General features: G+C 42.8%; 1 protein-coding gene across 4 annotated transcripts in view; it reads left to right on the top strand.

The window, feature by feature from the left end:
- MYO16 (myosin XVI) overlaps positions 1–25,121 on the top strand; it is a 709,054-nt gene that overhangs the window by 189,980 nt on the left and 493,953 nt on the right. For all 4 annotated transcript variants that reach the window (XM_033949922.1, XM_033949923.1, XM_033949921.1 and 1 more), the window contains exons 8-10: positions 216–291; positions 12,876–13,029; positions 21,272–21,422. In XM_033949922.1, coding sequence (XP_033805813.1) covers positions 216–291; positions 12,876–13,029; positions 21,272–21,422 — 381 coding nt within the window. The remainder of the gene's footprint in view (positions 1–215; positions 292–12,875; positions 13,030–21,271; positions 21,423–25,121) is intronic.

The raw sequence follows: 25,121 nt of genomic DNA, 5'->3' as shown, positions 1-25,121 counted from the left end.
GTGTCAAGAAAAGTGTGGAATAACTTGTAAGTTTCATGGTTCCACATTATTCTTTTCTTGACTGGGCTGAGAACTTTTCAGCAGTCCCTCATACCCGTATATTACAGTAGTCCAAAACTGATAAAACTAAACTCAGCACCAATAATTGAAAATCGTAGTCATGAAAAAAAAGATTAGTAAATGTTATACTTGATGTCTAATCGCTTGTTTTCTAGGCAAACCTTGTGAAAATACTTCTGTCACATCAGGCAAATCCATGTCTTCTAAACTGTAATGAAGAAAAACCCTCAGGTATGCTATTATTTATCCTAAAGTGATCATGGTTTTCTTTTTCAAACACATGTTAAGTAAGCATTCTGTAGATATTAGTAATAAATGTGTAACTGCATGTATTTGAACTTAACTCATGAGAAATGTGTACTCTAATTTTTAAGGGTGCATTTGAGATTACAAAGTTCAGCCATCTTTCTTTTTTATCGTTTTAAATTTTTTATTCATTTTTCGTACTACAACAAGTGTATCATAGAAAGTTATATGATCTCATAAAATATACACTTGATTTTCCTTCATGTATCACTGTAAATACAATATATCATTCTAAATTCATGTACAATAATATCTGAAAATGTATGTAATACATAATATGTATAACAATTGTTACTAAAATTTAAAACCCTCCCTTTCCTCCCCTCCCAATACAAATTACAATTATAATAAAAATATTGACAAATACATATATATTATGAGATAAATAAAATAAAAAATAAAACCCACCCACCTCCCCTCCTAACAAATAATTTATTATGGGAAAATGATATCATTCATTACAGAAGTCTCAGCCATCTTTCTTGTTTACTGTAGCAGTAGCTTATTAGAATTCTGAAACATTCAAACTTGCAAATCAAAACCAAACCATTTTCTGTTTCAGGGTCCATTAAATGTACAGTGGAACCTGATTATCCAGATAAATGGACATTTGAGTTTTGTTTTTTTTTGTTTTTAATTTTAAAATACCTTCAGCGAACCCCGCCCCCTCCCCCAACAAGAAAAGGCAGCATTCCCTCTCCCTCCTTGAAGAGCCCATTTGCAAGGCAGTATTGGAGACTGGTAGAAAGCACGCTAAATCCCTAGATAAGCCGTTTTGATAATCCGCTGCTAAAATGCATGCAGGCTAAACCGTCGGAAGCCAGTTTAGCGACCGCATTAAAGTTTTCAGAATCTGGCCCTCAGTTTATGAGAACAACTTTAGCAATGCGTTCTTTGAAATTCAGGTTTTGATATAGCAATATATAGCTCCGAGAACTTTCACAGATATAATTGGTAAATGAGATCCAGCCATCATAATTGTGGTAGACGGATTTTAAGAAGTGAAGGTGTGTCTAGCACTGAATTAGTCCATTTGATGGACTGCATAGTATAACAGTTCTTTATTTTTTTCCTTTTTTGAAGGATTCTTCTAGCCTTCTATCCTTTTTGCTCCCCTTTATTATTTTCCTTGTTAAAGAGATGTATAATTAAGTACTATACATTAGTCTGGCACTTAAGGTTACAATATGCTTAGTGCCAAACTTTTCTTGTCCATTTTTAAGTGCCATTTATAGAATCCGGCCCACAGCTTGCACTTCTCTTAAATTGGGCACTATGGCCCTGATTCTGTAAGCAGCGCCTGCCGCAAGTCAATTAACGACAGGTGCCACTTCCAGAATCGTGGCTTCTTAGGACCCTAAGCACCAGAAATGTAGGCCAGGGTTTTTACAGGCCCTACATTTCCGGTGCCCAGGGTCCCTCCTGAATTGCAGTCAGTGGTGCATGATGATGCCGAAGTCTGGCAATGGCCCTAACCATGCCTACATCTTCTGGACTTTGGTATCACTATGTGCCGCTAGCTGCAGGAACCTAAATGTTGGTCCTGGAGGCCATGTTGTGGCAGCTAATTATTTTTTATGAGGTTTTAATGGTGAAACCAATTATGATACCATTTAAATCCAATTACACTTCTCCTTCCATATTCGTGGTGATTAGGGGATTGACTAACTCGTGAATGCGGAAAAACCACAAATAACAGCTAGCAGGCTCCAGAGGGCAGAAAGACTCACACAGATTGAGCTGAAAGGGAGAAGTGGGCAGATTGGAAGCAGCTGCAGGCTCACTCTGAGGCTCACTCCTGGAAGCACCAGCTCTAAGCAGTGCTCCTGTTGCACCACGCTGACAAGCCCTCCCTCTTTCCACATACAGGTTGCTGCGGCCACTTTAAATTCCCAGCGATGAGAGGAGCCCGACTTTCTGTCTCATCACAGTCCGCACTCTGGCTGTGCTGCCATTAACCTGCTACACCAAGGCACATACAGCCTGACGCGCAACCTAAACCCCGGACCCGCAGTGCCCACCCATGCGCCGCATCCCAGTGCTCCCATTGGCTGGACGGGATTTTTGAAAACCCTCCACCTCTCCTATTGGGCGAGGGCCCTGACTGTGAAACCGGATTTGGTGCTTCCATTTCTCAAGCTCGTTGGAGCCGGCACTGCCTGTACATGGGTTTGGGGTTTACAAAACTTTTATATCGGTGATTGGATGATGTAATTTGGGGGGGCGGAGCCAGCCGACGAAAAATCACGAATAAGCGAAACCGCGAGTGCTGGATCTGCAAATATGGAGAGAGGAGTGTAAGTTGTACAGTGGTAGGGTAGCTACAGCAGCCTAACTTTTCAGCGGCTGTTGTCAAATCTGGCACTATTTGTGTTTAGCGTGCACTCTTTCCCAATAGTGTACACTATTATCTGTGAAAGTCTTTTCAAACAGCCCATTATTACTGGTTACCAGCACCAAATTTCTAGTGGGGGAGATTCACCCATGATGATTAAAAAAACAAAACTCACTAACCACTGTGGGGTGAAAATCACCCCATGGTCTTAAGGATGCCACTTTATTCATCAGTTTTGAGTGACTGGAATCAATGTCTTTTCATTGAATTTTCTCTTCTCCTTGTTTATTTATGTTTATATATTTTAAAACTTGAAATACCGCTCAGCCTTGTTGGATCACATGAAGCATCAGTTCATGCACTGATTGTTAGAGACAGTTATTGCACCTCCTTTAAGTCAATGTTTCAGCTTTCAGAGTAAGACGCATGAAATGAATCACATGCCCCTTGGCTGGTAAGACATAAAACAAAGGAGATAATGTTTGCAGGCCAATGTATAAGACATTAAATAGAAATAAGACAGAACATAATTCTGCACTTTGGACTAGAGAAAGCACAGCAAGGAGTGTAAGACAAATGTTTTGATAAGGCAGACACAATTTAAGATGTGATTCACAAATTGTATGATGTAGAAGGTGCTATGAGTAAGACATGAGATAAAATTCGTGAAGGAAGATGGATCATACAGAGAGTTGGTTAAGATGTAAAACATAAAATGTGAAGCTCCATTTTCCTTATCTTGTTGAAGTAGGATTGGGATGTCTAGGCTAGGATATTCTTGATTTCCCTAGTATTATACAAATGTTTCTGCCAAACTTTTATAAAATGTATAAGGAGAGCCAGCATTTTGATTTAAAAATTTACATAGAAAAAGAGTGGAATAACTTTGAAAATTTGGCATATTTACATCAGTGATTAAATGGGGCAATATGAATTTCGCAACTTTTGAAGCTGCAAAAGTTCTTTTGTTTTGTTTTTAATTTTATTTTTTTTTCCAATTCTTTATTCATTTTTCCATCTTTCATCAAGTATACAATTTTACATCAAATAAATCATACACATCACTTGAAATTCTTTCTATTATCATCTAAATAGAGGGGCATAATCAAAAAACCGTCTAAGTCCCCTTTTGGCCTAAGTCCTTAAACGTTCAAAGCAGAAGCAGGGAAAGTGTCCATAACCAAAACAAATGTCCTTGTTTTGATTATGGCCTGCCTCTACTAAACACCCAGATCACCACTACGTCTGCAAGTACATCCCCATGATGACTACACTTTTTGCCCATAATGAACCAAAAAAACGGCAAAGCCCCAAATGTCCAACACAAGGGCTTTTAGTCGAAGGAGGAGCCAGTCCTTCGCCTAAAAGCTGGATTCTGTAACCGGTGTCTACCAAAAACAACACCGGTTACAGAATCCTCCCCAAAAAACGATCCAGGCAGGAGGATGCCCAAGCCCTCCTGCCCTGTCGAACTGCGAACCCCCCCCCCCCCCCCGACTACATCAGGGCAAGAGGGAGCTCAAGCCCTCTTGCCCTGGTGATTGTGCCCCCCCCTGACTCGATATGGCCAGGAGGGAGCCCAAGCCCTCCTGGCCCCGGTGACCCCCCCTACGACACAACGGGCCAAGAGAGAGCCCAAGCTCTCCTGGCCCCGGCAACCTCCCTGACTGGATTGGACCAGGAGGGAGCACAAGCCCTCCTGGATCCGGCGACCCCCTACCCCCCACTACAATACGGGCAGGAGGGATCCCAGGCCCTCCTGCCCTCGACACAACCCCCCTCCCCCCAACGACCACCCCCCCAGAACCCCCAATCGGATCCCCCCGCCTACCCGTGACCCCCCCAACCGACCCCCCCGACACCCCCACCCCCGTACCTTTAATGTTGGACAGACGTCCGGGTGCCAAGCCCGCCCGTCTGGCAGGCCAGCCGGGTCCAGAATGGGGCCGGTTTGGCCCAGGCAGCAGAAACCCTGCCCACAGGTGGGGCTTGAGGTGCCTGGGCCAATAAAAATAGGCCCGGGAGCCTTAGGCCCCTCTTGTGGGCGGGGCCTTAGGTACATGGGCCCAATCCGGCCATGTGAGAATGATGTGTAGCCATGAAACTTACAAGTTGTTCCATACTTTCCTTGACACTTTTCATTCCAATGATATGAAATAATATAAAATAAAATAAGGAAACTTACTTCCTTAATCCCTTATTTAAAACCCATCACAAAATAAGCACTTTGCTATAGTGGCATATTAAGGGAGGGTGGGGGCGGTCAATCCCAGGCATTGTTTTGGTGAGAGCACAGGTACTCATCCTTCTCTCCACCCCTCTGCTTCTTCCCAGCCCCCCCCCCCCCGCCCCTCCCGCGTGTGCGTGCTGCTTCCCTTCCTCCATCCCTTGGCGTTAGCAGCAACTCCCAAGCCTCTGTCGTGCCAGCATTAGTTCTTCCTCTGACAACATTTCCTGGACCTGGGCCTAGGAAGTGATGTTAGGAGGAAGAAGTAATGCTGGCACGACAGCAGCTTGTGGATTGCTGCTCATTCCAGGAAAATTACAGAGGTACAGGGGAAGGGAAACGGTGGTGCGCGGCAGGGAGCGGTGAAGGAGTGTGTAGAGGTGGGGGAGGGACGCCACCACCCCAGGCGTCTCTCACCCTTACTATGCCACTGCTTTGCTGAAAACTCTGCGAATCATGGTACTGTTACAAAAGCTGATTTCATACAATTAATTTAATACTAGTATTTGTTTCCCACAACTTTTTCCATTACAGTTAATAGATCTTATATTTCACTATTATGTGTTAAAGTTCTAAGTAGATAACACAAGAGTTATTAGATCAATTACACAGGTCAAAAAAAAAAAAGACTTCTTGGTGCCTTGGTTTTTTTAACCTGTTTCTGGGGTTATTTGAGGTGCTGATTCAGAAAATTGCAATGGATAGACCGACCACATGAGCTCTAGTTTCTTGGATAAGGTTGAATTATTAAATTTTTTTTATTGCTATTTAAAAGATTTCATCTGCAGAATCGGGATATCGTAACAAACTTTCCTTTTTGAATGGAAAATTTATGTATTTAAATTACCCACTTCTTTTTGTGTATGTGTATAATGACCTTTGTTTCACAACTATTAGTCTACTTCCTTTCCTATAATGCACACTGGTATAAAAATATAAAGCTGAAATGACAAAATTGCCTTTGTTCTGTTATATTACATAATTATGTACAAAGATTTTAGTTGGTAAACATGCTTTCCATAGACCAGTGTTCTTCAACCGCCAGTCCGTGGACCGGTGCTGGTGCACAGAAAATTCCTGCCGGTCCGCACAGGGCCGGCGAGATTGGATTCTTTATCTTCCAGCTGGCTTAGGGCTCTCTCTGACCAGGGGGCACTCCCCTAACACTATTCCTGTCATGTGTGACTGCAGTATACTGTTAGCATGATATTTCTGTGTAGCATCCTGCAATAATTTGGCTTGTTCAGTTTTCTTGATAGTAGAGAGGATATATGTGAAGGGGAGGGGAGACAGGGGTTTTGTTGGTCCTTGCTCTGTATATTTGTATTTATAAAATGACAATTGTACAGAATATTGTTTCTTTTTATACTTTAATAAAATACGTTCAATATAAAATCAATAACTGAGGCTTGTGCGGATGGGATCAGATGGTTTGCGGGAACTGAGCTCGCCGAGACGGGGCGGAAATGTTGGGTTTTTTTTAATTTCATTCTTAATAGTTTGCTGGTCCACAAAATAATTCTTTTATTTCTGCTGGTCCAAGGGTGTAAAAAGGTTGAAGAACACTGCCTTAGACTACATAAATTTGTTTCTCAACCTGATTTGTTTCAATCAGTTGCACATAGATTTAAATTCTAAAGCATATGTGTCAAACACAAGGCCCGCTGGCTGAATCTGGTTCGCCTGGCCTTTTTGTGTGGCCTGTGGCAACATTCCTGATCTTCCCCTTCTGAGCACAGCATGTCCTCCCCTCCACACCGGTCTGTCGTCGCCATGCTAGAAAGTCCGCTTGCCTCTACAGGGACTCGGCAGTGCTGTTTGTGGCTCCCCATCCTGCTCTCCATCCGCCGCAGTCCACCCGGGTGGAAACAGGAAGTTGCGCGTCATTTGAGACAGACCGTGGCAGGCAAAAAGCAGGAGGAGCAGTCATGCACAGCACTCCCGAATCACCGAGGCCGGCAGATTTCCCGGCCCGGTAGTGACATTGGACCGGCACCGGAGGGAAAGGCACAACGGACTGTGAAGAAAGCGAGATGAAGGGAGATAAGTTAGACCTGGGGTAGTGTGGAGAAAGAGGGAAAAAGTTGCTTGAAGTGAGAACCGTTGGGAAAAGAAAAGGAGAAATGGTGGACCTGGGGAGAGGAAGGAAGGCAGGCAGACAGGGTGAGAGATGGGATGGGGGGCAGTTTGGAAGAGAAATGGAAAGAACTTGAATCTGGACATGGAAGGGGATGGAGAAATGTTAGGCCTGGAGGTGGAAGGGAGAGAGAGATGCAGAAGCTTTTTTTTTTCCCTTCCATCTCATTGTTCAGCATCAAGGGGAGAGGGAAGAACAACAACAGAAAAGAGATGGAGCAAAATGTTGGACCAAGAGGAGAGAGGAGGAGAGATAGAAGGAAATAGGAGGCTGGAAAGGAGTGAGATGGGAAATGGGAGAGCTACAGAATAAGAGAAGATGGAAAATTGATAGGTAGCTGAAAATGTTAAAAGGAGAAGGATGAGAAAGAGGGCAAGATTTGAGTGGACAGAGGCAGAAAAGAAAAAAAGAGAAAAGTTGAAAGGGAAAAATCAATATGTTGGAGACAGGAACTGGAGCAAGAAAGAAAAGGAGAAAAAAAGGACAGCAGACACTGGAAAGAAAATTAGAAGATAGACAAAATCAGAAAGAGAAACTGGGACTAAAAGCAAAATGACCAGACAACAAAAGGTAGAAAAAATAATTTTAATTTCTTTTTAGTGATTACAATATGTCAGATTTGAAATATGTATCCTGCCAGAGCTGATATTAGACAGCAAGCGTGAACTAGGACCTAAAAGAGAGGAAAAGTTTCTTTTTTTATTTATTTTGTAGCCAGCATGGGGTTGGAGAGGTTGCATCCCTATACTTCTACTAAGACTAACATCATCCTTTGCTGGCATGCAGCATAGGTTTTGGCACCGGCGCCGGCGATTGATCCGATGCTCACATAAGTCCTGTGAGCATCGGAGCCACCACCGGCGCTGGAACCCACACTGAGCATCAACAAACGAGGGGGCAAATATCTTAATAAAAAAATCTGGCCCATGACTTAGCCTGCGTTTTAGATTTTGGCCCCTTTTGTGATTTGAGTTTGACACCCCTGTTCTAAAGGGTTTTTCAACTTTGTCTTCTATTACCTGGTTTTGCTTACAAGTTAACAGATATAGTGAGAGTGATTACATACTGTGTGTCTGACTAGTTTTACATCCAAAATATTGGATTGTAAAAGGTAACTGTATAATAGTTATGATCGTATAGAAAGTGTATGTATATTCCCACTCATATTTCATTTTTGCAGATCAAGGTTATGGCCGCTTCAAGTCGGAGCTGCTTGAATCATCCCAACATATTTTGCTATATTTATGGGGAGTACACAATGAAAGCAAGTAGGAAACCTATTTCTAAGTTTGTAAAAAGATCATTTGTAGCTTATTTTGGTGTCAAGCTTGGAAATCAAGATAAGTCGTGAGCTCCTCATATGGTATGCAAGCTTGTACGGAGCATTTGCGCCAGTGGAAAAATGGAAAGAGAAGCTGCCTGACATTTGGAGTACCAATGGTTTGGAGGGAACCGAAAAACCACTTTGATGACTGTTATTTTTGTATTGTTAATATCATAGGCATCAATATAAATCATCGTAACAACTGGTCTTACCTTGATCTACCTTCAGCCAGGAGACCTGTTCTGCCAACATGGCTTCTGCAGGGGAAGATCGTGCCCAACAAACTTATTGAACTTCTTCGAAGGAATTAAACGGACGGACAAAGGGGATCCCATAGACATCGTATACTTAGACTTCCAAAAGACCTTTGACAAGGTACCCCACAAACGCCTACTTCGGAAACTGAAGAACCATGTGGTGGAAGGAGATGTACACAGATGGATCAGGAATTGGTTGGTGGGTAGGAAGCAGAGGGTAGGAATGAAGGGCGACTACTCGGACTGGAGGAGGGTCATGAGTGGTGTTCCGCAGGGGTCGGTGCTTGGACCGCTGCTATTCAATGTATTCATAAATGGTCTAGAAACAGGGACGAAGTGCAAAATAATAAAATTTGCAGACGACACCAAACTATTTAATGGGGCTAGGACTAAAGAGGAATGCGAAGATTTACAAAGGGACCTGAACAAACTAGGGGAGTGGGAGACAAGATGGCAGATGAAGTTCAATGTAGAGAAATGTAAGGTCTTGAATGTGGGAAATAGAAACCTGAGGTACAGCTACACGATGGGAGGGCTGTAATGGAGTGAGAGCACCTAAGAAAGGGACTTGGGGGTATTAGTGGACGAGACAATGAAGCCGTCGGCACAGTGCACAGTGGCCGCTAAGAAAGCGAATAGAATGCTAGGTATAATCAAAAAGGGTATTACAACCAGAACGAAAGAAGTTATCCTGCCATTGTATCGGGCGATGGTGCGCCCGCATCTGGAGTACTGCATCCAATATTGGTCGCCATACCTAAAGAAGGATATGGTGATACTCGAGAGGGTTCAGAAGAGAGCGACACGTTTGATAAAAGGTATGGAAAACCTTTCATACGTTGAAAGACTGGATAAACTGGGACTCTTTTCCCAGGAGAAGCGGAGACTTAGAGGGGATATGATTGAGACTTATAAGATCATGAAGGGCATAGAGAAAGTAGAACGGGACAGATTCTTCAAACTTTCGAAAACTACAAGAATGAGAGGGCGTTCGGAAAAATTGAGAGGGGACAGATTCAGAACCAATGCTAGAAAGTTCTTCTTCACCTAAATTGGTCCTTGTGAAGATATTTCCAGATTCTTCTTAATTTCTGCATAATTCAGAACAGCTCTTAATCAAATAATGGACCTGCTTTACCATAGCTAATCTATAATCAAGAATTTACATAAGATTCAATGTATGATTTATTTTTCCTATTTGAAAGGCAAAATTATCAAATTCAATATCAATAAAACTTTAGGCCCTCTTATACAAGCCGCGCAGCAAATGCTCCGACGCACATTCAAATCATATGGGCGTTGGAGCATTTACCGCACCGACCCGAACTGCTGGCTTTTGCAAAAGTTGGTTACAATTTGAAACTAAAAGCAAACAAATAGACAATTCTAAAATTCAATCTACATCCTCAGGCTTGCACACTCTAACTTCCATCCTTATTACATTGTTAATATTATGATGACATTTTGGAAAATATCATTATGGAGGTCACTTTAGAAGAATCTAAGGGGTTCATAATAAAAAAAAAAGTCTAAAAAGTGTCCTAAATGGCTACTTGGACGATCAAAAAGCCTGATCATCCAAGTACCCTTAACCATATCTAAAAACAGCTTAGGCCTTTCCCCTGCCACTAAACGCACAGAGAGAAAAGAGGTGTGTTTAGAGGAGGGGAAAGGGCGGGCAGTGGGTGGGAGGTGGGCCGACCTACACCTAGGCGTACAACAGGTATAACCAAAATATTAACAGGTTGCCTAGTCGGCACTTAGACCTTTTTGACTAAGGCGAAGTCAACCCAGGTCTAAGTGCCGAAAAAGGGGCCGCTGAGCTGATGGCCGCTGGCGCCATCAGTTCAGCGGCCCGGAAACCTACCCACTGCAAGCATCGCCGCAGGAGAGATGCCTCATCTCCCCTACTGCGATGCTATCACTCCTCTACCCAAACTGCCGCGACCCGTGGCAGGAGAGATGCCCTATCTCTACTGCTGCGGGTCGCGGCAGCTCGGGTAGAGGAGTGATGGCATCGCGGTAGGGGAGATGAAACATCTCTCCTGCCGCGATGCATCACCTCCCCCCACACACACACAACATTGGGGCAAGAGGGAGCTCAAGCCCTCTTGCCCTGCCGACTCCCCGACAATATCGGGGCAAGAGGGAGCCCAAACCCTCTTGCCCCGCCGATTAACATCGGGCCAGGAGAGAGCCCAAGCTCTCCTGGCCCCCGCAACCATCCCCCCACGATGGATTGGGCCAGGAGGGAGCTCAAGCCCTCCTGGCCCCGGTGACTCCCTACCCCCACCCCCCACTACATTACGGGCAGGAGGGATCCCAGACCCTCCTGCCCTCGACGCAACCCCCTCCCCCCACCCCCACCCCCCTTCCCCGTACCTTTTAAAGTTGGCCGGATGGACGGGTGCCAAACCCGCCCGTCCGGCAGGCAGCCGACGCCAGAATGGGCCTGGATTGGCCCAGCCTACCCAAAGCCCCGCCCACAGGTGTGGCCTAAGGCACCTGGGCCAATCAGAATAGGCCCGGGAGCCTTAGGCCCCTCCTCTGGGTGGGGCCTTAGGCACATGGGCCCAACCCGGCATGTAAATGGTAGCATTTATACATAGATTGCACATTTGTGTAAATGACAATTTCTGAAAGTTGTTGTTTACACAAATATGTAATCTACGTATAAATGCTACTATTTACATGCTTAGATTCTTTTAAAGTAACTTTAATGATATTTTTGATATACAATCTAAGCTTTTCTGTGAAGAAGTGACATCCTTTTTTAAATATAAATCAATAATTGAAACTGAAAAGTTGCATAGACATGTAAATAAACACTTTTTAGTCTCCATGAACAAAAGGACTATGCTGTGCTCTTGAATTACAGTGGCTTAACATGGTGTCCCAATACAGAGTATTGTTACTCTCCTTGCTGAATGAGGTGTGAATCTATATTTGAGTGGTTTAAAATGGAGGACAGGCAGATGAGGTCATCTGATTGAATGAGCTTCTATTGTTAGTTCAGAGATGAATTTGGTGTGAAGGGCTTCTATTTGATCTTCATCCTGTTAATCGGGCCCGATCTGGGCAGGTCGATTAATTCATAAAACAAAATTATACAGATGGGGTGATCGGAGGAATGCCCCCATCTGCCTGCCCAGATCGCTGGTGTGCAATCCCCACGCGTGCGCAGACCATCTGCTTTCCCTGCAGATGGTCTGCGCACGAGCTTTGTGTCCGTTTTTTGTTTTTGTTGTTTTTTTTTTTTACTGGGGTTTTATTTCGGGCCCGACTCTCCTGCTTCTGTTATTCCAGGCGGCAGCCTCTTTCCAGTGGCGGCTGCAGCCTCTTCCCAAGCCCTGCTCTCTGCGCCTTTCCTGCAATGCAAATCTGGACAACTGTTGTTTTTATTGTTTTTAGAACTTATTGCTCATGTGAGAGAATCTGCATACACTCGGCCAATCTTTAAAGGAAGCATTAGCCTGGGTTTCATAGATCTTCGGTCTAACTCAGAATGGGAATTATTACGTTCTTATAGTAATAATAAATGGTTGTTTTGTAGAATTGGAAATGCATAAAATAAAAGAATATTACACCAGATGAAATTAAAGTGGTTGTGATTCAAGAAAAGGCATATTAGAAAAACTGAGAAAGGCTAGTTGAAAAAGAAAGGTGCCACAGCGCAATCAAAATGTCATTGAATTGTGAAAAATTCAATTTTGACTGAACGATCTGGAATATGGCTCAGAATGTCCATGTATACATGCTGTTTCTTGTTGCAATCCAATTTCTTTTAGAATGCCTCACAAATCAATATCTAATTTCAAGTGTATACTGATTTTTTTCTGATATAAAAGCTAGAATCAACTTTTAAGATCTTCTTTACAATCAAATTCACCTTTTCATCTCATTAGTCTGATTTGTTTTCTTGCAGCATTTAATATGCTGGTTTTCTGTGCTTTGTATGGTAATTGAGTGAAATATTACTGTACTTCGCTGTTCTTGACTGAACAGTAACGCCTTGTAGAATTAGATTATTTTCTGATGCCAGTTAATCTATATGCCGTATAAATTCACAAAGAACTGCACTAATGTTTTCTTCTTAGTGTACAATGTAGTATCTCATCATTTCACAGCCTGTGGTCTTATCTTAATCCGACGTGCTCTCTGAACAAAGATGATTCAAATTAAAATAAGCTTCAACAAGTTTATTATGAATTTTATTTTAAAATATCTAGATATTGCAGCCTCTGAATTTATTGAAGAAATGCTGCTGAAGGCTGAAATTAACTGGGGGAAAAGAGCTATGGATCCTTTATCTGTTTCTGTCATATCACAAGAAGAGCCATATGAAGAGATTCTCCATGATCTCCCTATATCATCCCACAAGCTGTAAGTGGTTTTTACATGGCATTAACAAACTCTGAAATGTTGTAGAGGATGTCTCTCATATGTCATTTTTGTTATTTTATATACCTTCTTAGGCAGTTTATTTTCCTCAATTTTGCTCAATTTTTAATAATATTATTTCAGTGTTAACATTAGTTTTCTTACACCATTGATAATGTATAATATATATGTTACTCATGTCTGTTAATTGTGTTCATGCTGCTTTATGCTTTAGACTCCTGAGGCAGGCCCTCTAGGCTGAAACACAATCGTGTTGAGTCTTGTACATACAGTAAAGCGTCATAGCACCAGAGGTCACCTTCGCTGTTGTTTTTTTGCTTTCCAATTTTGAGAAGGCAATATCTCCTGTTTCTTTGTGATGTGTGGCAGAAGGATGTCTCTCAGCCATATTATAATTAGCTGCTTTTCCCAAGTTAAACTTTAATTTTGATTATAAGGGGGATTTTCATAAGTGATTTGAGTGTATAAAAACAGCATTTTGGGGTCCTATCTAACCCCCTCTTTTACTAAGCTGCGATAGTGTTTTTAGCACGTGCAGAAAATTTGCGCACGCTAACCCCACGCTACATGGCTAGAACTAACGCCAGCTCAATGCTGGCATTAGCGTCTGGCGCGCACGGCAATGCAGCGCATGTTAAGCATGTGCTAAAACCGCTAGCGCAGCTTAGTAAAAGGAGCCCTAAGTTGCAGTGCGCTTATTGCAGCAATAACGTGTTTACCACGGGGTGCTCAGGCGTTCTGCGGTAATTTTTGCATTTTCATACACTTCCCATGTACCAAAAAGTAAACTTTATTTTTTTAGCATTAGCATAAGGTGTGTGTGTGGGGGGGGGGGGGGGGGGAAGTAGGCATGTGTTGTGCTTATCAGCATAGCTACATTGCCATACATTAACTAATTAGCATGTGGTTAGCTCATGAGCTCTTACCGCATACAAAATACGTGTAGTTAAGAGCTCAAGCGCTAATGGCTATACTCAAATGGAAAAATTAGCCTTTGGCCATTAATTCTGGAAATTGAAAAATCAGCCATTTTACCCACACAATAAAAAAGGCCTTAATGCACAGAATCCAGAGTCCAGATACAGGTGTAAAACTCCACAGCAGTGCAGATGTAGAACAAAAAAAGTGGATCCCAAAAATCATTAAAGTTGAAGACTTTATTGAACATTCCTTGAAAAATGCCTGACATTGGACATGTTATGCCCAAAATAGGGCTGCCTCAGGAGTAAGATTCGAAAACATACAAAGTCAGGGATCCGACTAATAGAAACAAAAACATTAGCAAATCATAAAATACACCAGAGATTAGTACATATATAAATAAACTAGTCTTTAAGCCCGTTACATTAACTGGTGCTAGAATATATGTCTGTCTGTCTTTCTTTCTTTCTGTCTCTCTCCCTGCCCCTGTCTTTCTTTCTGTCTCTCTCCCCCTCCCGCTGTCTGTCTTTCTTTCTTTCTGTCTCTCTCCCTGGCCCCCTTTGTCTGTCTGTCTTTCTGTCTCTCTCCCTGACCCTGTTTCTTTCTTCATTTCTTTCTCCCTCCCTCCCGCTGTCTGTCTTTCTTTATATCTGTCTGTCTCCATGCCTCCTATGTAGCAGCAGCATTTTCCTCCCCCCCCCCCCACTTCCCTGTGCAGCAGCCGCAGAAGCATCCCCTCCCCCTCCATTTCCCTGTGCAGCAGCATTTCCCTCCCCCACCCTACTTCCCTGTGCAGCAGCAGAATTTCCCTCCCCCCCCACTTCCCTGTGCAACAGCTGCAGCAGAAGCATTCCTTCCCCCACCCCACTTCCCTGTGCAGCAGCAGTTTTTCCCCTCCCCCCCCCCAACTTCTTTGTGCAGCAGCGGTATTTCCCTCCCCCTCCCTGTGCAGCAGCAGCAGCATTCCCCCCTCTCCACCCTGTCCCTTCCCTTCCCAGCAGCTGGTTGTGTATGGCCAGCTCCCTTAGTCCATTGCCGGAGTTATTTTTAAGTTTAAAGCTGCCGCGGCAGCTCCTCTCACGATCCCCACCTGCGTTGGAAGCCTTCTCCGATGCAGGTGTGGCTCGTGAGAGGAGCTGCGGCAGCTATGAACTTAAAAATAACTTTGGCCAGGGAGTGTAAGGGAGCTGGCCAGACCGCGGGCCGCAGAACATTACCTGGGGGCCGCGAGTGTGGGGCCGTTGTCTAGTTAGACGGAGTGAGATTGGGAAGGGGGAGTTGCATCCGTGCGTCCCTGATTAAAGTGTCTTGCATGCGCAAAAGAAACAACCGCTGAGTCCTTCTACTGCGTATGTGGGGCCACAGATCTACGGATCACGGAACACGCAGGTAGGAGTGCGCATTTGCGCTTAGGATATTATTATTAGTGATGCATAATAAAAAAAACCTCAATAAATAGTTAAGAAAATAAAATGTGACATTGCTAAAAACATATGTGAGCATTGGTGGGACATACAGCCAATAAGAGAACTGTAAAAATGAGAATGCATAAACAATTAGATACCAGTGTTAGGATTGCTTATAAATTCAAACATGCTAAAATTCAGCACAGCTGTAAAAAGAAAGGATTCTCCATAGGGCGTCAAATCGGTGGCTGTCTAAAAAGCAGCCACCAATCACATCATTCATGCAATGGCGCCCTATAGAGAATTGCGCCCCCACAAAAGATAGGTGCTGGAAATGTAGGCCAGGGTTTTTCAGGCCTATATTTCTGGTGCCTATCTGTGGCATAAATTGTGTCTACATAGGTGCTTTAGGCCACCTAATACCACTTCCGGCGTTAGCCACACCATTAGTGGTGTTCAGCGACCTAAATTACATATGTAGGTGCGATTCTGGCACATATTTAAGTGCCAGTAGATGCTTTAATGGCGCCATTTAAAATGGCATTTGTTACTTAGGCGACAGTAGAGCACCTACTGATACCTAAATATAGGCACCATTTCTAGTTTTTCCCCTTATTGAATGGAAATACAATTCTTATATACACAAGTGTAAGTTTAGGGGAAGCTTTTAGAAAACTGAGTGTGCTTTGAGTACCAGAGAAGTAAGCATAATTGCCTCTTAAGCTTTCCTCCAAAGCCTAGATGCATTCTGAACACACTATTTACGACATAGAGAAAAAAAGAAAATTTTGGGTTTAAAATGACATTATTTCCTATCCCAATGAATTTGCATGCCTAGAATTTTATGTCAAAGAGTTTCAGTGACCAACAACTAGTAGAGCAACTTTGCATAGATTAACTCGTAAAAGGCTTCTCAGATAACAGCAAGATGATTTTTGATCTGAATAAATGTGTTAAGGCAGCTTTCTTTAGAGGAAAATTGAGAAAAACTGAAATATCTCTCTTGTTGATGGCCGAGAGATAAAGGCATTTGAACAGGAATGTGTATATAAATATCTAGGAGTAAAGGAAGGAGTGCAAGTATAAATCATTAAGATTATTAAAGAATACATATAACAGGAGACTAAAATGTATATTAAAGAGTACATTAACATTACAGAATAAAATACAAACAATTAATCAACTGTCAAATTCCCACACTCTCATATAGCTTTGGAATTGCAGACTGGCCTCTTAAAGATGTTGAAAAACTGTATATATGATCAATAAAAAAAATCCTCCAGACCCCCAAGGTCATTTATAAGTATCAGTGTACAGTATACCAAGTATATTCCATGAGCCAAGGGATAAATGGGCCTCATAGAAATAAATTATACCTATAGATCTACTATCAGAGGCCTCCAGGCTTCCTTAAAAACATCTCCAGATCCAAATATGAATGTAAACATCCAGAATCTGTCTCCTACATTAAACTTGGACAAGCAATTTGACTAGGATCAGTTATAGTATAGAAAAGCATTAGTGTAATATCTGTTATTTGAATGTTCTAATTTGTGCTTATTAGATGCTTCTTAAACATTAACATTATGGGGCTCATAATCGAAAGAGAAAAACATCTAAAAACCGGCTTAAATCAGCACTTGGACGATCTAAAAGACAAGTTGTCCAAGTGCCGATAATCGAACTGGGTTTTAGACATATTTAAAAATGACCTAGGCCTTCACAGTGCTGCTGAGTGACCAGAGCTAAAAGGGGCGTGTCAGGAGGAGTGTCGAGAGCAGGATTTGAGCGGGACATGGGCAATCCTAGACTTAGTCATACTGCATGTATAACCGAAAGTTTTACAACACTGCCTAGACGGAACCTGGACATTATGACTTAGGCCATCTAAAACCAGGTCTAAGTCCACAAAAGGTATCCAAAGTGACCAGATAAGCACTGCAGACACAAAGTACAGATCACTATGACCTATAAGGGAGCTATAGTGAGATGTTTATGTGGCACCCTTTTTGTGAAGTTCACAGTAGTGCCCTGTAAGGTACCCACTACTCTGGTGCCATGTCTGGGTGTCCAGTCCATCACTTTTCTGGCCCCTCCAACACCCAAAAGGTCTTTTTCTAAGCATTTTTGAGTTGGAAAAATTTTTGGTCAAAAATGGGGTATAAAGATGGACAACTTAGCGGTCTGGACAATCAGACGGCTGGACGTACAATTGGACGATTTTCAAAAACAATAATATGCTGGACGTATTTTTTGAAAATGGACCTTTTCCCGTGTCTGACTTTGGGCGACTTGTGACTTAGGCCAAAACGGACTTAGACGTTTCTTTTGATTATGCCCCTCTAAGTCTCCCTGTTACAACGTATTATATCTCTCTTTGAATTTCAATGCTATTAATAAGTACTTATATTTTTTAAATTGTTTCATGGTATTCCTTTTATTAACCCCCTCTTCTATGAAACTGCTCGTCGGGAGCAGCGTGGGTTATTCAGCGCGGCTCTCTGTGCTCTCTGAGGCAATATGGCTACAAAATTTTAACAAGGTATCAAGGATTATTCCCAAACTCTTAATTTCCTGCTGCATTAAAATGGTAACCTCAGCACACAAAATTCACCAGAACTCCTTCAATACCAGTGGAGGAAAGCCATAAAAATCTTAGGGCTCCTTTTACTAAGCTGCAATAGCGTTTTTAGCGCACGCAGAATTTTAGCGTGTGCTAAACCCATGCTACGCAGCTAGAACTAACGCCAGTTCAATGCTGGCGTTAGCGTCTAGTGTGCACGGCAGTTCTGCACGCGCTAAGCATGCGCTAAGCATGCGCTAAAACCGCTATCGCAGGTTAGTAACAGGAGCCCTTAGTCCAGTGGTGTCCAATGTCGGTCCTCGAGGGCCGCAATCCAGTCGGGTTTTCAGGATTTCCCCAATGAATATGCATTGAAAGCAGTGCATGCACATAGATCTCATGCATATTCATTGGGGAAATCCTGAAAACCCGACTGGATTGCAGCCCTCGAGGACCGACATTGGACACCCCTGCCTTAGTCTTTGAAACATTTAGGCAAAGATGATTCATAGTCATCCATTGTTGAATGTCATCCATATCATGCAACAACAACTGGAAGGCCTGTTTGCAATCTGCTGGAAATTCAAACAAAAACTGCAGATTGTCCGCATAGAATTAAGTGCAGCTCAATTGAAGATCTAATATCAATTATTTTCTTTATAAAATAATCAGCTAGCTCCTTTGCAATGGATGCAAGGAAACTGGACATAATAGTAAACGAGAAAAACCTCAAACTAGCATTGATCATAAAAATGTTAGTCTTAAGTGATTATTATGTGAATCCTGTGTTTTATTTTTTAATTTATTAGATCTGCCTTTCTGCGATACAATCAAGGCGGTTTAAATATTATTTTCAGGTGCTTTCTATGTCCCTAGTGGGCTTACAATCTAAGCTTTTTACCCAGGGCAATAGAGGGTTCAGGGACTCAGGGAACTACTGTGCAGTGGGAATGACTCTCAGTTCCTCAATTTCTTAACCTACTACATTAACCATTAGGCTACTTCTCTAATCTCTTCTTTAGAGACAGAAAATACCAAGAAATGCAATCAGAAACCAAGAAAATGTGTTGGAAGCATACAGAGATATTTCCCATCGTTTTGGCTTCCACATGCTTCATTGAAAATAATTTTTTCAAGCATATTTGGATGGGTTGTTTATACATGAAGGAAACTTTCATTGACACAATGAAAATATTAGGGAGAGCCTTAACAGTAAATGTGAGAGACTGAAATCATGCTCCATCTATCCTAGCTTAAGACTAAGGTTCATTACCTTCATAGTACTGTATTTTCAAAACTCACTCATTTTGAGACATTGCCCCCAAGGAGCCTTTGCAAGATGCTTGTCATTAAATTCATAAATCTAGGTGTGATTTAACTAAAGTACAGCACACAGGACTTTAACAGCAAATATTATGCACAATAATGTTAAGGAAGGGGTGCCCACACTTTATTGGCTTGCGAGCTACTTTCAAAATGATCTACCAACAATAAAATTAAAAAAAAACACAAAGCACACTGTACACAGAGAAAATGTTCATTATCATTTATATTCGGGGATTTTTCCAAAGAGGTCAAGGCAGATGACTTTTTGCAATATCACCTCAGTAACAACTATACAAAAATAGACAAATATACCCCCCTCCCTTTTTACTAAACTGCTCATAGGCTCCTTGCACTAAAATCCGCTACTGTGGTTTAGTAAAAGGGGGCCATAGTGCAAAATATAGACAACAGATATAAATTCTCAAAACTGACACATTTTGATCACTAAATTGAAAATAAAATCATTTTTCCTACCTTTGTTGTCTGGTGATTTCATGAGTCTCTGCTTGAACTTTCTTCTTCTGACTGTGCATCCAATATTTCTTCCCTTCTTTCTGCCTCCTGCATGCTTCGTCTCCTGCAGACTTCATTCCATTCCCCAACCAAGATCTCAGTCCATTCATGAGTCCAACTTTTTCTTCCACTCTCCCTGCCCACTCCCCTTTCTTTCTTTCTTTCTTTCTTTCTTTCTTTCTTTCTTTCTTTCTTTCTTTCTTTCTTTCTTTCTTTCTTTCTTTCTCTGTCTGTCTTTCTTTCTGTGTCCCTGCCCCTTTCTTACTTTCTTTCTCTCTCTGTCTTTCTTTCTGCCTCCCTGTGTTTGTGTCTCCCCATTCTTTCTCTCCAAGCCACTGCCAGGGCTGTCGTCTGGGAGCAGACCCCCAAGCCACCACCGACTTTTGGGAACACTGCTGACTTCTGGGCCCTAAGCCAGCGCAAACGCTACTGTTGACGAGTTCTTCGTTTTCCGACGCTGCAACAGGCCAGCAGCCTTCTCCCTAACATCAATTCTGACGTTGGAGAGGAAGTTCCGGGCCAGCCAGGCAGCGATTGGCTGGCCTGGAACTTCCTCTCCGACGTCAGAATTGACGTTGTGGAGAACGCTTCTGCAGGGAGAGCTTGGGGCGGCGGCGGGGGATGTCAGGGAGAATAAAGCTGATCGGCCCGGTAGATCGCGAAGGCAACACAAGCCTATCACGGAGCTCCACGATCGACTTGCGTTGCCTTCGAGATTTACAGGTCCATCGCGATCGATGTATTGGGCACCCCTGCTTTAAAGTCTGTACGGTAACTTTTGGGGCCTCATAAGCCATTCAGTTCCTGCATCCTAAGAGGTCTTTTACTCTTAGGATGCAGGTAGAAAGCTGAGGTAGAAAGTGGCCATAGTGCACCGTTACATAAGTGTTTTTCATGCACTAAGCACATTATTACTGCAGCAGTAAAATAGCCAATTTTCTATTTCTCCTGTTAATGGGCCATGCACTAATATCATTAGTGTACAGTAATTAAAAACTATTAGAGCGTGAATACTTACCGACACATTTTGTAGGCAGTAAGGGCTGGATTCTGCAACCAGCGCCGGTATCAGCCGGTATCACAGGTCACGTGTCAATCATGTACCACATCAGCTGCAAAATTGCGTTTGTAGGGCACTTGACTGGGAAATGTATGTATGCCTTTCATTACTACAGAAATGACCACAGGACACCTGAGCATGTCCTAGGGTAAGCCCTTTTAAGCTGTGGTAAGAGCATGTTAGCACTTATTGCAGCTTAGTAGCACACACTGCCCTGTGACAATGTCACCATGCAAGTTAACTCTTTAATGCACTTTAGTACAAAGGACCTTCAAGCTAATAAGAGTTTGAAATGCTCATGCTATTTGTATTGTCTTATAACAGGCACACCTGTCTAATATTTAGCAATATTTCACTTGAATTTCATGCCTCTGGCCTTGGCACCCTTTTGTTTAAGTAAATCATTTAGAAGAGTCTAATTGCTTTATCTTGCAGCAGTCCCCTGGTTCTACCAATTGCAAAGCAAGATAGTTTGTTGGAGAAAGACACCATGTTCAAAGATTCAGGAAAAACTTTATGCAAGCAGCATTCTCAAGATAATACCTCTGAAAATTTCACTGTGAATGGCAATGCCAAGCTTGAACAGGTACTGTAAAGACAGGGAAAGGACAGGGGAAATTATTTGCTCTCTGATCTATACATTTGACAAGAAGACATATTTTTCTAAGGTATGGTAGTTAATATTAATATTTATATTGATGTATCTGAGTTGTAAGACTTTAAACAAATTTTCTTCCATGAAGCATTTTCCTTGGCAATATAATACAAATAATGTTCTGTATTCTGCAGTGTTTTCTGTGATGTCTCAATAATACTCCATCTAAATAATAGACAGTATACCAGAGTTATATATGTGGTGGTATTTTAATGTCACTTAGACCAGTGTTTGTCAACCGCCAGTCCAGAGAGAATGAGAGCCAGAAGGCCTTGAGCATGCGCAGATGCTCAAGGCCCAGTCCGGCAAGCAGCATGATCTTCGGGCACTGGCACCTCCAGTGGGTTGGTGCTGCGTGCCGGTGCCACATTGGGGGTAAGCCTTCAGTTTGGGCAAGCGGGGGATGCCAGTTTGCGTGGGGGGGGGGGCGAGCATTCACAAGGGGGGGGGCAATGCCAGTTCGCGGGCGGGGGGACTCGCAAATCGAGTTGATGCTCGGTTTGCGAGTCATGATTTGTAAAAATGTTTTCCTCGTCTTGCAAAACACTTGCAAATGGTAGTACTCGTAAACCGAGGTTTGACTGTACTTTTAATTTTAGATCCTACATTGCATGGGGTTATCTGTTTTCTGGTAGGAATGAATGTTGAGAAGCATACAGTGTGCTTTGTGTATTTTAATTTTGTGGTTAACCATTTTGTGTTGTTAATACGATTATATTGTGTGTGTGTATTGTGGCCGGGCCAGACCCCAAGTAGGTGGGAAACCCCGGCTCGGATCACAGGTAAGATTTTTAGGAGCGCCTTTTATATGGTTGGTCAAAGGAAAACCCGGACACTGGACTTTTCACCAAACTTCACCGGGTTTATTAAAGTAACAAAAAAACTTCACTGAAATGAATACTTGTCTCAGGCTTAGTCATTAATTTTGCTGTATATTGTACACAAGTCCAGGGCACGCTGGGTGCACCTCTGCCCAAGACTGACAAGCTTTGTCAACACATTGGCATCATAAAAACAAACCAAAAATGCTTCTGCAGTTTCTTCACTGCTTCTGAATTGTCCCCTCTTAGGGCTAAGGGCTTCTCCTAGCCAGAGTTGGCTTGTTACTTTACAGCTGAGCACAACAGGTGTCAGCAAGCTTTCCACTATACTTTCAGTAGAAAAAAAAAACGTTTTTGGCTTTTATTATTTTTCCTCTTTTCCTCCTAGTCCCTCCCTTTGAAGGACGTTCACAACCTGAACCCAGGTTGTGCGGGCAAACCTCCCTTATGCTAAAGGTCTTCTCGCCCACCCGAACATGCCCATAACATCCAGAACTTTAATTCAAAGGGCCCCTAGGAGAACTGAGGTTCAAGGAATTATTTTGGCATTACTTAATTAGGCACTGCTGCCATGTCTTTTCTAGCTCAAGACTCCATGTCCATGTCTTCCTCAAACATGTATTCTCCAGAGCCTTCCTCACTGAGCATTTCCCCGGCTGGTTCCAGGGGATTAGGGCTCTCTATGAAGTCCTGCACTTCTGTCTGTTCCTCCCCTCCCCCTCTCTGGATGCCTGCCAGCCTTCTCAAATCGTTTTCCCCTTCAGGGACAACCTCCAGCCCCTCACCCCAAAATGTGTTAGGAAAGTGATTGTACTTCCCTGGAGTTAATCTCTCTCCCCGGGTGGGCTGGCCTCCTGGAAACTTTCTTAGCTGCCTTCTGGCAGAAGGGAGATAGCAGCTATGTTGGTTTGCTGCTGGGCTCCTACAATCAGGAACAGGTGAGCCTCCTCCTCCCCCCTGATTACTCTGCCTTCTGCCTATTTGAGGTTTGCTTGGTTGCAGGGCTCGGTGACCAGCTCCACCCCCTTCTACCTGGATTCCTCTAACCTGGGGAAAGGAGTAATAGGGACTGGCTTGTGGTTTCAGTGCCCTCCCTTCCTGAATTCTGGGCTGGCTCCACCCCGGTTTTTCCCCCAGGTTCTTTGGTTGTGCTACCCTGCTGCTTTTATCAAGAGAAATAGGCTTTAGTTTAGAGCTGGCAGCCTTAAGGGCTGTATTTCTGATGGGTCCCACCGTCTTTTCCCCTGGGACAGGTGCTTCCCTGTCACAGTATATATGAAAAATGAATGGAAAAAAATGGTGTTACAAAATGGTGTTACAATTAGTACTATTATAAGGGTGGGGTCTGAGGCGGAGATTGAGTGGAGATGGGCGGAGTCTGGCCCACGACTTAGCCCAGTGTTCTTCAACTGCCTGTCCGCGGACTGATGCCGGTCCACAAAATAATTATTTTGTGTTCGCCAGTCCATAGGTGTCAAAAGGTTAAGAACACTGACTTAGACGGTGATTCTTGCTCATCTTGCTTCAGAGTTTTAAATATATATCAAAATTGGAGGGCAATGAATGAAATATGTGTATATGAGTGTCTCTTTCTCTTTATAATGTATATGTACGTATACATATATCTATATATATCTACTATATATACATATCTGTGTGTGTGTGTGTAGATGTATACACATATATATGTGTGTTGTGTATGTATAGTTTACTGGAGTATAGGCGCCAGTAAAGTTACATACACACACACATACATACTGTATTTATATACTGTATATACAGAGAGAGAGAAAGATATATATTTATACATGTGGAAGGCCATTTTCAATACTGTGTCTAAGTCCAATTTGGACATCTTGAGATAGGCATCCAAAAATCGGGAGGCAAAAATGGCCATTTTCAAAACTTCTGGACATATATCTTTTTTTTTTCTTTTAAATCATCTGTCTAGATATTTTAGAAGCTAGGACATCTAACATTTTTGGCCATTTTCAAATAGAAACATGTACAAGTTCAAAATGTCTAAACCCAAGCCGTTTGGACATAGGCAGGGCCACTGTTTATACTACACTGGCAACACAGACATGCCAGTAGAACTGTGGGGCACCTTAGAAGGCACTGCTGTGAACTTCACTTAGGCCCAGATTCTCTATTTAAATATTTTTAACTGAGTTTCAAGGTGTCAACCAGTGTCAAAAAAAATCAGCCTTGGAATCACCTAACGCCACTGTGGGTGTGGCAAGTGCCAAAAGTGGTGTTAGGCAGCCTAAAGTGTCTATTGAGGTGCATTTTACATCGAAGGTAGGCACCAGAAATGTAGGCCTGGAAAACTCTTGCCTACATTTTCAGCGCTTACTTTTGCCAGAGATGTGATTCTGTAACCAGCACCATTGTGTGATTGACACGGGATTGGCAACCACTTTTAAGGAGGCAGCTGACAGCATCTCCGGTTACAGAATCTGGCCCATAAATGGTGCCTTGTATACATCTCACCAGAACCCCTTTATAATGTATGGTGAAACCCCCCCCCCCCCAAACCTACTATTCCCTCTGTCTACCACTCCAATAGCTCTTATGGCTGCAGGTGTCATCTATATGCCAGCAAAGTAGGATTTTGGTGGGTTTTGGTGGCCTCACACTTTCTACCATAAATGTAGTGGGTAGGGTGGGATCTGGACCTGGGTCCCCCTTCGTTGGTTTACCACACTGCCCTCTAGACCAGGGGTAGGCAATTCCGGTCCTCGAGATATCTACAATAAATATGCATGAGATAGATTTGCGTCTCAATGAGGCAGTGCATGCAAATCCA

The sequence above is a fragment of the Geotrypetes seraphini genome, chromosome 6 (genome assembly GCF_902459505.1).
Source record: "Geotrypetes seraphini chromosome 6, aGeoSer1.1, whole genome shotgun sequence".
Classification (NCBI taxonomy): domain Eukaryota; kingdom Metazoa; phylum Chordata; class Amphibia; order Gymnophiona; family Dermophiidae; genus Geotrypetes; species Geotrypetes seraphini.
This window is presented reverse-complemented; position numbering and strand designations above follow the sequence as displayed.